The sequence below is a fragment of the Somniosus microcephalus genome, chromosome 6 (genome assembly GCF_052327205.1).
Source record: "Somniosus microcephalus isolate GS21.2 chromosome 6, FLI_Smic_1.0, whole genome shotgun sequence".
Lineage (NCBI taxonomy): Eukaryota > Metazoa > Chordata > Chondrichthyes > Squaliformes > Somniosidae > Somniosus > Somniosus microcephalus.
Genome location: NC_140992.1, coordinates 19,245,539 through 19,264,373, shown reverse-complemented (window position 1 = coordinate 19,264,373; position 18,835 = coordinate 19,245,539). Strand labels below are relative to the sequence as shown.

General features: G+C 43.4%; 2 protein-coding genes across 9 annotated transcripts in view; one reads left to right on the top strand and one right to left on the bottom strand.

Annotated features, from left to right (window-relative positions):
• Positions 1 to 18,835, top strand: part of LOC147115504 (mediator of RNA polymerase II transcription subunit 12-like protein) — a 637,745-nt gene that overhangs the window by 226,686 nt on the left and 392,224 nt on the right. The window lies entirely within an intron of this gene.
• LOC147115511 (P2Y purinoceptor 14-like) lies at positions 2,652 to 8,006 on the bottom strand. The gene has a single exon (XM_085989807.1). The coding sequence runs from the start codon at positions 7,930 to 7,932 to the stop codon at positions 6,865 to 6,867; it is 1,068 nt and encodes a 355-aa protein (XP_085845933.1). The 5' UTR covers positions 7,933 to 8,006; the 3' UTR covers positions 2,652 to 6,864.

The window sequence follows — 18,835 nt, the reverse complement described above, 5'->3', positions numbered from 1 at the left end:
TCATGGCGCGGGTGATGCAGAGGTCCTTGCGGTCCCTCGCTCGGACGCTGACTTAGTCCAGCAGATGCCAGTGCTTGGAGCGAGGTTGCTGCCATGAAGCCTTGTACTTGTCTCTCTGACGGAACAAGGTGTTGCTTATGACAAGACCATGTTCTAAGCATTTCGACAGGAGGGGGGTACCGTTGGAGTTGGCTTTCCCTACCCCCTCTCTGCCGATCACACCTCCCCAGAGGCCTGTGTCCTTTCCAACTCTTGTGTTAAAGTCGCCAAGGAGGATCAGCTTGTCACCTCTCGGGACTCGGGACAGGGATTGTGTGAAGTGTAGCTTCATACTTGTAGGTGGGCAATTAATTTTGGCAAATGCAGCAGCGATATTTCATCACTGGGCAGATACAGAACACTGATGTTGGCTTTATTTGTAAAATATGAATGCCTCGTAGTTAATAGAGGTGGAGGAAATATGCAAAAGTTAGACAACAGAAGCATGATGAATATAGAGTTTGAGAACATTATTTTGTTCTTGCTATTTATTAACACAAGAAATTCCACATTTTGGCTATTCTGTCTTGGGGACACAGTTGGGCTGTTTACCTACAGAAAGGTGAGAGGGGTAATGGGTAGATAAGTCATTCTTTTACAACATATTACAGCCAGTTCAAGGGCCTGGGAGGACACTACCTGTGCTTTTTCTTTGGCCACCGTATGCATTTGGTACGGGAGGAACAAAAGATGGGATAGAAAAATAAACTTGAAAGCTAGTACAAGTATATTGAAATGTAAAAAAAATACTATCATTAATTTTTAATTTATAAATGATACTGTGGATTTAAATTTAAAAAAAAAATATATATATATTATGAACTGGCTTACATAACATCTCCGAGCTCCAGCAGCATCCTGACTAAGACAGATTATGCACACCACAAGCATATGGTAGGTAACTTGCACCAAGTCCCCTTCGCCCATCTCCCCTGTGCTCGTTGACCTACATTGGCTCCCAGTTCGCCAACGCCTCAATTTAAAAATTCTCATCCTTGTTTTCAATTCCCTCCATGGCCTCGCCCCTCCTTATCTCTGTAATCTCCTCCAGCCCCACAACGCCCCGAGATATCTGCACTCCTCTAATTCTGCCCTCTTGAGCATCCCTGATTATAATCGCTCAACCTTTGGTGGCTGTGCCTTCTGTTGCCTAGGCCCTAAGCTCTAGAATTCCCTGCCTAAACCTCTCCGCCTCACTACCTCTCCGCCTCACTACCTCTCTTTTCTCCTTTAAGACGGTCTTTAAAACCGACCTCTTTTGACCAAGCTTTTGGTCACCTGCCCTAATTTCTCCTTATGTCGCTCAGTGTCAAATTTTTTGTCTTAAAATACTCCTGTGAAGTGCCTTGGGACGTTTTACTACGTTAAAGGCGATATATAAATACAAGTTGTTGTTGTTGTACAGCAGATCACTTGCTGTGTTGCACCTCAGCTAGTGATGCAATTGCTTAAAATTAAGGTTCACTCGCTGCTGCAAATTTGCTGACAGAATCTTGTGATTGAAATCTTCACATTAGTCACCCTGTAGTTAAAGAAATTGTAATTGTATTTTTTTTAAAATCGAAACACAATTTTTTGGTACATAATATAATTTATTTGTATAATGTTTTGGGATAATATACAATTAACTGTCACAAAGTAAACTTCTGTTAATGCTTTGTAAAAGTGCTAAAGATCCCGCAGCCACTATTTTGAAGAAGATCTGGGGAGTCCTCCCTGGTGTCCTGGCCAATATTTATCCTTCGATCGACATCGCTAAAAGAGATTACAGGAAACTCTTTCGTATCCGGCACCGACTGGACTGGGATGGAGCCAGTTGATTAAAAATTCTGGATAACGGAGAGGTATATCTACCAAGGCTATTTTTAACAAACAAAAATTTTAAAAAATCAAGAAATGTGCAGTATAATTGGGTACTCACCTACAGAATGTTGTGTTAAATGGATGGTGGATCGGAAGAGACATCCGACAGTGCCAAGAAGCCGAGTAGTGGCAGATTGGAGAACTGCCACCACGGGAGACTCGGACTCGGCAACATTTCCGGTTATTGAGGTGTTGTTTTCAGAGTATGAATTTTGCCGGTTAATAGAGAAATTCCGGATATTTAGGTGCCGTTTAAACGAGAGTTTCCTGTAATTGGCCATTATCACATTGCTGTTTGTGGGACATTGCTGTGCGCATTTTCGCTGCTGTGTTTCCTATGTTACAACAGTGACTAAATTTCAAAAAAATACGGCATTGGCTGTAAAGTGCTTTGGGACATCCTGAGGTCATGTAAGGTGCAGTATAATTGCTGTGGAAATTTTAATTTCTTTTTAAAATTAACTCTACTGAAAGGAGTTAAGTAACAACTGAAAGGTGTAAATAAATGGACTACAGCAGGTAGGACTTCAAAAGTACTTAATTGGCTGTGAAGTGCTGAGGTTTTGAAAGGTGCTATATAAATGCACTTTCTTTCTGTTGGTTGAAGTGATGTACAGCAGAAGAATGCATTACATTGGCAGGGGTATATATACATACACATATATCATACATACATATATATATACATATACATACATAATGGTGAAAAGTACATTTTAAACTGATATTTAGGAAGACCTTTATTCAAAGGGTAATAAATCTTGGGAACAGTCTATCAGGCAGGGTATTAGAGCTAACAATATTAGGGAGTTTTAAACTATAGCTGGATGGGAGAGTTGGGGCACCAGTGGGATGAAGTTCAGTCGGGTCAAATGACATTTTCCCATCCATGGCGCTTCCTGTGCTCTTACAGTGTAGGAATGGGGCTGAAAAAGTTACTGAAAGAACAAAGCTACAAATATTTTAATCAGCTGATCTATGCCTTCCCAGGTAAAACTTAATTTTCCTATGTTTCTGGACATTGTTTGCTGTACAGTCTGTTTGATAATGAACGCAGTGGAACTGTCTGAAATTTTACTGAGTTATTTCAGTCCAGGGTAGACCAGTTATTAATGTGCAGCTCTATCTGCTTAGCTTCAATGAGGTCATATTTCACTTATAGGTGATAACTGTATTTTACAGGCATAGGAACATTAGGAATAGGAGTAGGCCAATCAGCCTCTTGGGCCTGCTCCACCATTCAATTAGCTCATGATTGATCTGTACCGCAACTCCATTTTCCTGCCTTTACTCCCTATCCCTTGATACCCTTACCTAACATAGAAGATAGGAGCAGGAGTGTGCCATTCGGCCCCTCGAGTCTGTTCCGCCATTTAATGAGATCATGGCTGATCATCCAAACTCAGTACCCTGTCCCTGCTTTCTCCCCATATCCCTTGATCCCTTTAGCCTTAAGAAATATATCCAACTCCTTCTTGAATATATTTAATGAATTGGCCTCAACTGCCTTGTGTGGTAGAGAATTCCACAGGTTCACCACTCTCTGGGTGAAGAAATTCCTCCTCATCTCAGTCCTAAATGGCTTACCCCTTATCCTTAGACTGTGACCCCTGGTTCTGGACTCCCCCGCCATCGGGAACATCCTTCCTGCATCTGTCTAGTCCTGTTAGAATTTTATAAGTTTCAATGAGATTCCCTCTCATTCTTCTAAACCGTAGCGAATACAAGCCCAATCAACCCAATCTCTCCTCGTACGTCATAAATCTATCTATCTTGGTCTTGCAAGCTCCAATTGTCCCAGCATCCACAGCCTTTTGCGGGGAGAGCTTCAAATTTCTACTAACCTTTGTGTGGAAAAAGTGCTTCCTGGTTTCGTTCCTGAATACCGCAGCTCCAGTTTTAAGATTGCTGTGTCCCCTTGTTTTTTGATTTCCCCCACCAGAGAAAATAATTTCTCCGTATCTACCCTATCAAATCCTTCTAACATTTTAAACCATTTCCCTTCATTACAATGCAAGGCTTTGAACCCAACACTCCATTTACACAGTAGATTGATGTTAAAGTTGGGAGTGCCAGCATCCACTTTAGTTGTAACCTCCTGAAAATAGTACAGTGGAAGCTCCACGATCAGATAATGAATGGAGTAGATCTCAATCGACAATGAAGATTAACCGTTAATCGGGAGTGCCCAGATTAGAGTCACATATATGCAACTGCCTTACAGCATCCCTAGGCAAAGGAGTAAGACATACAATACAAATAACAAAGGAAACATAATGAGTAGAATAGGCCTATACTCTCTGGAGTTTAGAAGAATGAGAGGTGATCTCATTAAAACATAAGATTCTGAGGGGGATTGACAGGGTAGATACTGAGAGGTTGTTGCCCCCTGGCTGGAGAGTCTAGAACTAGGGGGTCATAGTCTCAGGATAAGGGGTTGGCCGTTTAAAACTAAGATGAGGAGGAATTTCTTCACTCGGAGGGTTGTGAATCTTTGGCATTCTCTACCCCAAAGGGCTGTGGATGCTGAGTCTTTGAGTATATTCAAGGCTGAGATCGATAGATTTTTGGACTCCAGAGGAATCAAGGGATTTGGGGATTGGGTGGAGTTGAGGTTGAAGATCAGCCATGATCTTATTGAATGGCGGAGCAGGCTCGAAGGGCCGTATGGCCTACTCCTGCTCCTAATTCTTATGTTCGAATTTTGTTCAGAAGAGTAGTATAAATGACACATCCTTAATTTTAAATGATGCTGCATAATCTTATTTAAAGACACTGAAAGATCTATTAATCACATCTGATTTATTTCTTCCAACATCGTCCATTGGTCGTATCACAGCTATTGAGCGAATGGATATTGCATCTCCGTTCTTGTTTCAACTTCAGATGTGCATCCCTATTGTTTGGGAACTAGGTGGTTGTGCTCTCTTTACACAGGGTTGTTTGCAGAATTGAGAACTCCTTCCTGTTTTAATTTGGACAACATCTGCCTATTTATTTTAAACGGCCGCATGGCCTCCTGAAGAGGACCATCCTATTCACCCTCATAACTAACTCCCTTCTCATTGCAAGTGCACACGCACCAATGCACAACTTTCACCGCCCGCACAGTAAGGTGACAAAACTGCAAATACCCAGCGCAAACAACAAAATTCTCCATAGTTTTCGCACTACTTGTCCCTCCCCCCCCCACCTTTCCCAATTTTCTGATCACTGAAAAGAAAATATGAACTTAAAATGGCCTCATTCATTCTCCTCAAAGTCTCTTCAAGATTATTGAAACAGACTTTTTTTTGTGTAAATACTATTCTACCACCAGAATAAGAGAGCAAGACACAGGGAGCCTGCTGCATGGATAGTCGCTTAGATGCCAGTCTCCACAATCCAAACTAAACAATCAGCATCTGAACAATTTCAGATCATAACCTCGGCCCCTATCACATATATATACATTTTTAAATTTTTTTATCCACACTTTTTGGCCTTTTTTCTTCCCTATCACATGGCAGCTGTCCTTCATTCTGCCAGCGCTATTCACACCTCATCTAGAGCCACCCTTTGTTCCTTAACCTGTCCCATTACCACCTCCGCTTGCCTTGAATATCTCTTAATGTCTTTCAATGTCTCTTAATCTCTCCCGCTTTCTATCCTATCACTGACCTTCCATTTTGTTCTTTTATCCCCTCCCCTTTTCCCAGGCCCCTAACGTGATCACAATCTATTCCTTTTCCAGTTCTGACGAAAGGTCGTCGACCTGAAACGTTAACTCTGTTTCTCTCTCCACGGATGCTGCCTGGCCTGCTGAGTTTTTCCAACGTTTTCTGTTGTTAATCAGTATTAAATGTTGTTATTGTGCTTGGTATTGTTGGCATTGTGCTTTGCACGGACGTTAGCTAGATTAATATCTTGTGGCCCGGTGTTTAGAACGTTGGAACATGCATTTTATCACTCGCTACATTTCCGTTTGATGCAAAGCACATCGTTGTTTTATCTTAATACAGCGTAACAACACTTCCTGGAGCAGTCTGAGCATTTTGCTGATAATTTTAAAAAAACAGAAGCAACTAATAGGTGCAGATTAGAGAGGTTTCCCAATCACCTAATGAGAGCTGTGAGCATCTATATGTGTATAAAGTCTAGGCTAAATGATCAACTGGGGAGAGCGGGTGTAGAGGCAATGAATCCACACTGTAAGACTTGAGCAATTGGGAACCTTGGCGAGCCCTATTGTTACTGGTGATTATAATCCCAGAAGTTCCGGGATATAGTTCAAATTGAGGTCTTGAACTCTTCCTTGGCCAACATGTCCCCCCTCAGCCAGCATCACTCAACGACAGACTACTCTCCTCATTTTCAGTTTTGTGGGACTTTTCTGTGTGCAAATTGGTCACTGTTTTTGACCAGGTGACAAACTGTGACTACCTTTCAAAAACAATTCAGTGGCTCTGTAGGACTTTGGCCCATCCAAAGGGTGTGGAAGGCATTCTATAAATGCAATGTCTTCTTTCCTGCCATCCCCCCGCCCACCAATGTTTTTTGTCCATGGCCTCGCCCCTCCCTATCTGTAATCACCTTCAGCCCCACAACCCCTTCGAGATATCTGCGCTCCTCTAATTCTGCCCTCTTGAGCATCCCTGATTATAATCACTCAACCTTTGGTGGTCGTGCCTTCAGCTGCCTAGGCCCTAAACCTCTCCGCCTCGCTACCTTTCTTTCCTCCTTTAAGACCCTCCTTAAAACCTGCCTCTTTGAGCAAGCTTTTGGTCACCTGCCCTAATTTCTCCACATGTGGATCGGTGTCAAATTTGTTGTCTTAAAATACTCCTGTGCAGCGCCTTGGGACATTTTACTACGTTAAAAGGCACTATATAAATACTTGTTGTTGTTTAGCCCTCTTAGTAAAGTGGAGTGATCGAGAGCCAAGGGGCATGTTCATTGTAACTTTGCAAGACTGATTTTACATTATTTCACACAGTCGACATGGTTGTTGGTGGGTCCGTCGAGTATGGATCGTGAAACATTAGCATGCAAGGACAGGTCGTTGTGCGAGTCGCTGTCCTTTGTCTTTTTGTCCAGGCCTAACTTCAACCGAAAGGCCTTGCAAAACAGAAAGTAGATCACCGGGTCGAAGCAGGCGTTGAGCGTGCACAGCACGACGGCAGATTCTTTCAAGTGGTACAGCGTCTCTTTCCAGAAACAACCGGGAATGACATTTATCTGACTTAAAATGTAAGGGAGCCTGACCATGTGGTAGGGCACAAAACAAACCAAGAACACGGCGAGCAGGATGAGAATGTTGTTCTTCGCCTTGGCTTGCTTTTTCAGTGAACTTGGAGACGGGGATTTGTCGAGTCGCTTCGCCGTTTGAAAATAAAAGAAGCAAAGCCCGATTAACACGCAGAGAAACAAGATTGTGCCGCCGGTGTGGAGGAACACGTGCCAGAAAATTCCCACCCCGCTTCTATATTCTAAGCATGTTGCTCTTGTACTGTTCTGGGGTGGCTTCTGGGGTGGCTTATTCCCTGTCAGGAGTATGTACGACACTCCGAGGCCGAGGAGTGTGCACCAGGTTCCCATGGAGAGAATTTTTGCGGCCCTGAGCTTCTGAAATGCATGTGTTCTGAGCGGTTTGACTATTTTCAGGTATCTGATGGCTGCAATGTATCCCAGGAAGAGGATGCTCGAGTACACGTTCAAATAGAAGATGCACGTTACAAAATTGCAGTAGATTTTTTTCAGCGTCGGGGAGTCCGCTTTGCTCTCTCCGATGATCCTTATCGGCAGAGACAGGACCAGCAAGAAGTCGGCCACGACCAGGTTTTTCAAGTAGACAATGACGCTGTTGCTGCTGGGGACGTGACAGAAGTACACCCAGAAAGCCAGGCTGTTGAGGATGATTCCGACTGTGCAAATGAACGCGTAGGCAACAATCGTGAACGTCGCAAAGCCACTGGAAGAAAATTGGCAAGTAGGGTTGCCAGAGGAATTTGTCCTTGTGACCGTCTCGATGCTTGCTGTAGGGTCCGCCATCAACGCATCTGAATGTCAAGGTAGAATAAGTTACTTTTGTTTCAAGATGTCACCTAACAATTTGCCGAAAGAGGCAACAGTCCTTGAAAAGCAATATGTGCTTGGTTGGGGGGGGGGGGGGTTGCGATTCTGTATTTTATTGAATAATCATTGTTTTAATAGCTGTTTATTAATATGTTTTATAGCCATCGTGAAACTTTTTAGAAGGACAGCAGCTGATCACTACGACACACTTGATGTATGTGTTAAAGCAAACAGTGGTTTTCCTTGGTGAAAATCATTGAACGCGGCCCATCTCTAACAGCAGCCCTTTTGATATAACAAATTCTTCAGTGTTGTGACAAACTATGTTTGCCAACTTTGGGCGCGATCTTGCCAGCCCTGGGGAGGCGGGTTTGGAGGCGGGACTGCCAGGAAAATGGCAGAATCTGGGGGCGGGATGGGTACCATCTTCCCAGGAGGCGGGTAACTGACCTGCGCCGGGCCCCGTCTCCTGGAGGCGGGAAGGGGATTACAGCCACTTAACTGCCAGTTAACAGGCAGTTAAGAGGATTATTCCCATTTTTCCAGCAGAGGCGCGGGCTTCCCGATGTCGGGGAAACCCCGCCAGGGTCACCAAGGCGAGCAGTGGGTCTGCGGGGTGCAAAAGTGCGCTGTGGAGGTAAGTGAGGTGTGGAGATGTGAGTATGTGAGGTGAGTGGAAAGTGATAGAAAATGTTTACTTATCTTTGTTTCTTCCTGCAGGCTTCAATCGTTGTGGATGCGGAGACTCTCGTATCTCACCGGCAGGGGTGACAGATGGCTGCTGCATTCTCTGATGCAACAGCCATCTAATTTCTGCTCACAAAAGAGGTTTGATGAGTCTTAAATACAAGGACTCATCAAACAATGGAGAATGTCAGTGTTGGACAGCTTCACAGAGTTGTCAAAGATGAAATGTCATATGCTGACGTTCTCCGAAACTGACTTCCCCTTAATTGGCCTGCTAAGCCCGCTGGGCGAGCTTCACCGGGTCAATCAAGGGAAAATTGTGTGGGTTGGCCACAAGTCGATGGAGGCGGGACTAAAACCCAACAAGCAGCAGTCCCACCTCCAACGCGCCCCCATTGGCAAAATCGCCCCCTTTGTGTTCTTCTTGAAAGAAAGGATTTGCATTTACATCGCGCCATTCATAACCTCAGGACGTCCCAAAGCACTTTATAGCTAATAAAGTACTTTTGAAGTGTAGTCACTGTTGTAATGTAGGAGATGTGGCAACAAGGTCCCACAAACAGTGATGCAACCAACATATTAACGTTGAACGCTCCAGATCTGGTGTGATGGATTCTGGCAAATGAATCATACAATTTTGTTAATTGAGGTGGATCAAGTAAATGCCACAAACTACCGAGGGAAGCTTACTAATGTCATCTGAACTTTAGATTATTAATTCATGTTCTCAACTCATTTCCTGCTCTCTGCTCGTCTTTTTAAAAAAAACTTCAAATGTTGGAAATTTTAAATAAAAACAGAAAATGTCAGTAATACGTTACTTTTGACTATTGCCTGTTTCTCCCCCATTTTGTTTCATTCGCCTTGTAAAGGAGTCTGCTGATCCTCCAGGTCTGACGAGGGATTCATACTGAAATGTTAACTTACTCTAAACCTGCTGTGTATTTCCAGCGTATTCTGTTTCCATCCCTGTTATCTGCTGTTGTATTTGTTTGTCTGTGATTAAGCTAAACGTTTTTGCAGTTCTTCACAGGAGAGTGCGTCTGTCTCTGTCTGTGTGAAACATTTCCAATATACAGGAAACTTTGTTATATCCGGCACCGACGGGACCGAGCTGTTGCCAATCTATCAAAACTGCCGGACACACCAGCGTTAATGTTGAAGCATACGGAGGTTTTCATCTCCGTATCTGACAACAAACACTGTTGCTTAGCAACAGCTTCAAACAGTCGGCCCGTACCTTGGAAGCGTCTCTGTAGCTTAGCAACCGCTTCAGAGAGACTTTCCAGAGCCTGACTGTTGGGGGAAAAAAAAGCCACGAGAAGAAAAATAACCTAACAAAACGGCTCCTGATTTCTGCCGGTAGGTCGAGGTTTCTGGACATACAACCTCCGGATAAACCAAAGTCTCCTGTATTTTTGTAAAGCAATCTAGTGAAGGAAAGTACGTAACTGATTCTTGTAATTCTGTGTGATTGTAGCTCTCTGTATCTGTCCATTGGTTCTTGTATTGAACACTAGATTCAGAAAAGATAAAAGCAAGAAAGGTAGAAGGATGTAAGGGTTTGATTTTAGTGGCAGCATTTTCTTTAACAAAATTCGCTTTAAAACTTCAGCCTAAAATTTCTGATGTTCAACAACCTACTTTTGTTGAAACATAAGGAAGAACTTTAAACTTGCATTTATGTAGCACCTTTCACTTCCTTAGCACTGCACTGGAGTGCCAGCCTCGATTTTTGTGCTCAAGTCTCTGGCGTGGGGCTTGAACCCACAACCTTCTGACTCCGGGGCAAGAGTGCTACCAACTGAGCCAAGGTGGAAACCTTGTTGCTATAGAACTAACAAATAGACTTCTCAGCTACAGAGGGAAGATTTCTTTTTAATGTGAGATGCCTGATGAAATGGCATGCCCGATTAGGAGAGTTATGCTACGCTGAGATTTCCGCCTCAATGTTTAAGCAGTAACAAACCTAAATGCCTTGAAGGCACCTAAACAGAGTGCAGTGAAAAGAAAGAAAGAAAGACTTGCATTTATACAGCACCTTTCATGGCCACAGGACATCGCAAAGCACCTTACAGCCAATTGAAGTACTTTTTTGAAGTGTAGTCACTGTTGCAATTTAAGATTGTAATGATCACTGCCATGGTTAAAATGATTGATTATATGCATGTGTTTCAGTTCACTGATAGTTTGTCTTTAACTTAATTGATTATTATACCCAAGTCAATGTTCTCAATCTAACTTCAAATGCAAAAAAAAAACACTTTTTCACTTGGGTTGAGTAAAATCTTTCCAGAGAGGCACCGATAAAGTTCTGAATGACTAACCAGTCCCAACCTGACACTGATGATCTCACGGTGATCACTGTATAGAATCACACAAATACAAAAGAAAAATCACCTACCTGCCAAAGCTGAGAGTTTTTGCTGTAGTAAGTAGTACGACGTGCCTGTAGGATCAAGTGTTTATTCAGAGAGGAATCATGCAGCAGTACCGGACTGGACTTGTGCACGCAACAGAAAAGGTTTTTTTTATCCTCATGATGTTCTTGGTCAATTTGTGGTGTTCAGCATTTCCTTTAACCAGAAGTAGTTAGTAGTGCAATGAATAGTCAAGTGCAGCAGTTTAGCTTGGCTGACTTCTACTTCAGAACTGCATTGTGTGACTTTAAAACAAATAACGATACACAGCAGGGAAATGGGTTACTTGGAGTTGTCTTAATTCAGAGATCTAACTATTCATTTTATGGTTTCCTTGTGTGTGCGCTTTTCATATCCCTAGGTTTTAAACATTTAAATTTTACAAAAATCATTTGGCACTTTATTACTTATGTGACGGTGGCATAGTGGTTAGCACTGTTGCCTCACAGTGCCAGGGACCCGGGTTCGAATCCGGCCTCGGGTGACTGTCTGTGTGGAGTTTGCACATTCTCCCCATGTTTGCGTGGGTTTCCTCCGGGTGCTCCGGTTTCCTCCCACAGTCCAAAGATGTGCGGGTTAGGTTGATTGGCTATGATAAATTGACCCTTAGTGTTAGGGGGATTAAATACGTGGGGTTACGGGGATAGGGTGGGATATGTGTTGGTGTCGGGGTTACAGGGATCGGGTGGGATATGTGTCGGTGCAGGCTCGATGGGCCGAAATGGCCTCTATCTGCACTGTGAGGTTTCTGTGATTTCTGTGATGTAAGGAGAGTTTGCCTGTTGCCTAATTTGAGTTTATATACAGCAATTGTTTAGACCACGCTTGGAGCGCTGTGCACCGGTCTGGTCTCCATATTATCAAAATGACACAGAGGCACCGAGGAAGTTGGTTTAAAAAAAATTTCACAAGGACATTACCAGAACTGAGAGGATATACTTCTCAGTAAAGGCTGAACAGGCTGGGATCATTTCTCTAGAAAAGAGAAGGCTGAGGGGTGACCTGATGGAGGTCTTCAAGATTACGAAAGGGTTTGATAGAGTAGAATTGGAGAAAATGTTTCCACTTGTGGGGGGAGCCCAAAACCCAGATGTCATACATATAAGCTCATCACTAATAAATCCAATAGGGAATTCAGGAGAATCTTCTTCACCCAAAGAGTGCTAAGAATGTGAAACGCGCTAACATATCGAGTAGTTGGGACGAATAGCGCAGATGTATTTAAGGGGAAGCTAGATAAGCACATGAGGGAGAAATACATAGAAGGATGAGTCATAATGGCACAGAAGGGGGTCATTCAGCCCATCGAGTCCGCGCCGGCTCTCTCTCTAGAGCAATCCAGTCAGTCCCATTCCCCCACTCTATCCCCGTAGCCCTGCAAGTTTATTTCCCTCAAGTGCCTATCCAGTCTCCACTTGAAAACATTGAGTGTCTCCGCTTCCACCACTTCCGTTGGCAGCGAGTTCCAGGTATCAAATCACCCCTCAACCTCCTTTGCGCTAGTGAAAACAAATCCAGTTTCTCCAACCTGTCCTTGTAGCTAAGATCCCCCATCCCCGGAACCATTCTGGTAAATCTCCTCTGCACCTTCACATCCTTCCTAAAGTGTGGTGACCAGAACTGGACGCAATACTCCAGTTGTGCCCTAACCAGCACTTTATAAAGATTCAGCATAACTTCTCTACTTTTGTATTCAATACCTCTATTTATGAAGCCCAAGATCCCATATGCTTTGCTAACCACTCTCTCAATATGTCCCGCCACCTTCAGGGACCTATGCACATTAACTCCCAGGTCCCTCTGTCCCTGCACACTCTTTAAAACTGTGCCTTTAAGTGTACATTGCCTCTCCCTGTCCCTTCTGCCAAAATACATCACCTCACACTTCACTGTATTAAATTCCATCTGCCACTTGTCTGCCCATTCTGCTAGCCTTTCTATGTCCTGTTGCAGTCGATTGGTATCATCCTCACTGTTTGCCGCACCCCCAAGTTTGGTGTCATCGGCAAATTTAGAAATTCTACTTTGTATTCCAATATGCAGGTCATTTAAAAAAGCAGTGGCCTCAGCACTGACCCTTGGGGAACACCACTGTCTACCATCCTCCAATCTGAAAAACAGCCATTTACCACAACTTGCTGTTTTCTGTCCTTAAGCCAATTCCTTATCCAAGCTGCCACTGACCCACCTATTCCACGAGCCTCAATTTTGTTAACGAGCTTTCTATGTGGTACTTTGTCAATCGCCTTCCTAAAATCCATGTAGACAACATCCATTGCAATCCCTTCATCATCGATCCTCCCTGTTACTTCATCAAAAAATTCAATTAGATTAGTCAAACATGATCTGTCTTTTACAAATCTGTGTTGGCTCTCCTTAATTTCTTAAAACTCTCCAAGTGCCCATTCATTTTTTCCTTGATTATTGTTTCTAAAACTTTACCCACCACTGATGTTAAACTGACCGGCCTGTAGTTACTAGGATTGTCCTTGCACCTGTTCTTGAACAATGGTGTCAGATTTGCCACTTTCCAATCCTCAGGCACTTCCCCCGCATCTAGGGAAGATTGGAAAATTATGGCAAGCCCTTCCGCTATCCCCTTCCCCCTAGGATTAGATGAAGAGAAGTGGGAGGAGGCTTGTGTGGAGCATAAAAGCTGGCATAGACCAGTTGGGCCGAATGGCCTGTTTCTATGCTGTATATACGATATAACCTTTCATGAAAGCTGGGCTGGGGTTGAACAATGAGATTAAGGTAAGCAAAACCTCAGATTTGGTGGTGGACCTTGCAGGCCCATACCTTGTTGCATATGCTAAGTAGAACTAGACTGATTTTAGTGCTGAATATGACATTTGTTGAAAAGCCATCTTATCCAAGATGTAGCACCAGAAGTTCTGTCAACTTCCAACAAGAATGATCTGATATAAGGCCGTGCTTTCTTTTGCCAAGGCCTTAAGCTCGGGAATTCCCTCCCTAAATCTTTCCACCTCTCTTTCCTCTTTTTAAGATGCCCCTTAAAACCTACCTCTCATCTGCCCTAATTTCTCCTTATGTGGCTCGGTGTCAAATTTTGTTTTATAACACTCCTGTGAAGCACCTTGGGACGTTTTACTACATTAAAGGCGCTCTATAAATACAGGCTGTTGTAAGGCACAGGAAAAATTCAACAACCTTTAGAAACGCTAGATCTCACGAGTGTTACTGACCCATATGGCGCCGGAGCAGGAGTTCTGAAAGGCCAATCAGAGAAATTAACTGCCCTCCTTCCCACTTATTTCATCTAGACCTCTGGTATCAAATGTCACATAATAAAAGCTAAAGTTATTAGCCTGTAAATAGCAATAGTGCCAAAGCTGATGGAAACTATGCAAAACCTCCATGGCAACAACCTGCAATTTGATTGTCATTTTAGCTTTAGTACCAGCCGGCTAGCCTGCGACACACTCGGCCTCGGCACAGAAATGCAACGATCCTCTCGATGTCTGGCTCCAGGACAGAAGAGTAACCCCTGACACTTCAGGATCTTCAGTATGTTCTGGCATCCTGACGTCATGGCAGAGCATGTCAAATGGTTGGATCAAATTAGCTAGATGAACCATTTGATAGTGCAGATAAATAGTGGTGCCCGAAAGACCGACTATCTGAGCTTTTGTCACGTAAATGATTTTTATTGTTAATCTAAGCAGTGAAACATGCTGGGATCCACTTTTTTTTTTCTTCGTGTCCACCATTATTAGCTTGATGTAGATCATCAGAAGGGATCTTCTTATTGACAATACCATTAAAATTCGGGACTGACTGATCCGATCACTTTTTACTCATGCTTGCTGCATAAAGTAGCTCCAAAAAGTTGCCCAGCAACTCCAGTGCACTAACAAAAATTAACCGTGGGCCTGAATTAGCAGCCAGAGGCTTCCCGCGGGCGGATGCCTCCGACCGGCAAAAAATCTACAAACTTGCCTTCTGCCATGGGATCCAGGGAGACTCGTGCTCCTGGGCCTGTACGCGTAGGCCTGCGTAGAGGCCCAGGGGTGCAGGCGGTTCACGAGCGCCCCTGGGATCATGTGGGCCGGCCCAACGAATGACAGAAGGGGGATCCTCGTTCATGCTTATGGGGATTCCGTATGTACGGAACCCCATCGGTATGAATGGGAATACCCCAAAAAATACCGCTACACTTTAAATAAATACAAAACAATCACATATTTAAAATTAATTCAAATGGCATTTAATTCAATATTTAAAACAAAAATTTAATTTTTTGTAAAATAAATTTACATGTTTTAAAGGGGCAAAAAATAAACTTACCTTATCTCGCAGGTTTTTAAATGTATAAATTATTAATTTTATTTTTGTTTTTTTAAAAAAAAAAACTCTTAGGCTGGCAAAAGCAGGCCATACGCCTGCTTTGACCAGGCGTAAGAATTTCATGGGCATTCGCTGGGCAGAAGTTGGGCAAATAGCCCTTTTCCCGGGGATGCGGAGGATCTGTCAAATCACAAGTCCCGGCATTTCGCGCACGCACAGCGCATGCCTGAACCCGGAACTTGCGAGGCCCTTGCGGGCGCGTACACACCCGTAGGGGCCACAAATACAGTTCAGGCTAATATCTCGGTCAGATTTGTTGTAAGATGTAAATTTATCTGAAAGTTAAAAACCAAAATCTGATAAAATAGCAGTGCAGTATTTAACTCTTAGAAGAAACTTTTCAAGGTACCACTGAGAGCAAAATAAGTGTTTGGCAATTTTTTTTATTGCCCAGTCTATCTAACTGTTAATTATACAGACTCTGGAAAAATCTGTGACATCCGCTAAGCGTCATGGAATTTCTGTCTCGCCTCATGGGAATCATGCTGTATAAGCAAGTGAACTGAAGATGAGCCACAAACTCTGTGCCTGTATGTCAAAATTAGTATAGATGCTTCTGTTGAGACAATGGCCCAGATATTCCGATCCCGGCAGGTGGCATAAGGCCTGCTTTTATCAGGATAAGAGTTGAAAAAAGTTTAAAAAAAAAAAAAAAAAAAAAATTTTCACTGATTTATCATTTAAAAATACTTTAAAAAAAGGTACGTTTATTTTTAGCCCCATAAAATACTTTAATTACACTTTTCAAAAAATTTAATTTGTTTAAAATACTTAATTTATTGTAATTTCAAGTCATTTTAAAAATGTGATTTTTCTAAAAAAAATGTATTTAAAGTTTTACTATTTTTTCATTGATCTCCATTCATATATTTGACAGGTCTTCCTGTCAAATGTATGAAGGGAGATTCCCTTCTGTGATTGGCTCCCCATGGCCCACGTGATCTCCGGGACGCTGCGAACTACCTGCGCCTCCGGGATACGTGGGCCCTGTGCACTTGGAGTTTGGGGAGGCCCAGGAGTCCTCGGGTAAGGGCGCAGATTTTTCCAGATTGCAGGCCTCTGCCCGCGATCGGAAAATACGGGCCATTGATTTTGCATAGTACGGCTTGACTCGGCGGGTAGCACTTTCATCTCGGTCAGAAGGTTGTGGGTTCAAGCCCCTCTTCGGACTTGAGCACATAAACTGGACTGGCATTTCACTGCAGTACTGAGGGGACCCTGTGTTGTCGGAGGTGCCATCTTTCACGTGATGCCCTGTCTGCCTTCTCTGGTGGACGTAGCAGATTCCCTGGCACTGTTGGAAGCAGAGCAGGGAGTTCTTGCAGTATCCTGGCCAACATGCTCCCATCAACCAATTGTGGTAAACCACTTTTATCGTTCACTATCGTTACAACAGTGTAAACAGTGATAACCATAGTGTATCACTACACAAGGTCACCTCTTGTCACGCTGTTATACCTGGGCTGACCACAGCTGACTCCGCCCATGACTCCGCCTGCTTGCCCAGGTATAAAGGTGGTCGACTGGCTGGTATTCCTCCTTGTTGGACCCGATCACCCACGAGGGTGGGCTCTGTTATTTAGCCAATAAAAACCTATAGTTACTATCTTAACTCGTCGCTTTTCATTGGATGAATTGATAGGTATATCACCAATATCACAAGAGACTGGTCATTCATCTCACTTGATTATGGTGGGCTCTTTTGTGAGAATTTGCTTCCGTGTTTACCGTCATAACAATGGGTGTTGTACTTCAGAACCAATGAATTTTGAAGAGCTTTGAGCACTTGAGGGAAATAAACTTGCAGGGCTACAGGGATAGAGCGGGGGAATGGGACTGACTGGATTGCTCTACAGAGAGCCGGCACGGACTCGATGGGCCGAATGGCCTCCTTCTGTGCCGTATGACTCTACGTCCTGAGGATATGACAGGGCGCTATATAAATGCGCATTCCTTCTTAAGTCCTTTCTAGGGAAGAGGAATTACTTGTATGACTAATATGAAGAACTGCAGTGGCCTTCACTGAACTTTCAGTCAGCCGATCACTGTTTACACAATAGCTGCGGCCCTCAGTGTTTTGATTTGCAGGATTGGACCCAGATGGCAGTGTATGTTAGGACAGTTGGGAAGTAACTTTTATGCTTTCAGCGATTGGAGTTTTAAATGGTAGGGGTGGTTGTGCTCCAGGATTATGATGGAGAGAATGTGTTTAATGTACAGCATCAAACGAAGAGATGATTAGGCAAGAAACTAGGCATGTTCCCACGAGGGGACGCAGCCAAAGGTGATCAGTCTTGGGTGAATAGAGAAATGAAAGTGAGACTTGGGTTAATAATACAAAAGAAAATAAAGCTGAGTATAGAGGAAAAAAAATCAGAAAGCCAAGAAGAGCATGAATAGCAGATAACAAAGGGAAATAAAAATGGCTTTGATAAACACTTTAAAAAGTGGAAGAATTGTTAAAAGAAAGGAAGGCGAATTAGGACAAAAAAAAGGATGAAGGAATGGTGGAGTTATCGAATATTTACTTTGCCTCAGTTTTCACAGAAGAACGTGGTCGTGAGAATGAACAAGTGCAATTACTAAAAAAACTAATTGGATAGTTCTTTCAAAGAGCTGGCACAGGCATGATGGGCCGAATGGTGGCCTCCTGTGCTGTATCATTATATGATTCTATTTAAAAAAAAAAAAAAAAAATGTTTTATAAAAAGAAACGTAGAGACTAGAGAATCTGGGGTTGTCCTCCTTAGAGCAGAGAAGGTTAAGGGAAGATTTAATAGATGCGTTCAAAATCATGAAGGGTTTTGGTACAGAAACTCTTTCCAGTGGCAGAAGGGTCGGTAACCAGAGGACACAGATTTAAGGTAATTGGCAAAAGAACCAGAGGCAACATGAAACATTTTTTTACGCAGCGAGTTATTGTGATCTGGAATGTGCTGCCTAAAGGAGTAGTGGAAGCAGATTCAATAGTAACTTTCAAAAGGGAATTGGATAACTACTTGAAGGTGGGGGGGTGGAAATTGCAGTGCTCCGGGGAAAGAGCAGGGGGGGGAGTGAGACTAATTGGAGAGCTCCTTCAAAGAGCCGGCGCAGGCACGATGGGCCGAATGGCCTCCTTCTGTGCTTTATGACTCTATAAGCTATGACCAATCAGTAAACTGTACTGAACTCTCAATCTCATCATGCACACGCAACTACAATTCAACATCTCCTCGCAGCTCGGGTACCTTGTTGGGCAGATACTGACTGTCATAAATCTCATCATCATAAAGAAACTACTCATGAAATAACGCTGGACGGCCAGCTGGTGGCGCCGTCCAAGGAGTATAAATACTCGGGCGTGGGCCCCAGCTTGCCCAGGGACATTTTGTAAGACAGGAACTAGTGAAATACAACTAGACCTC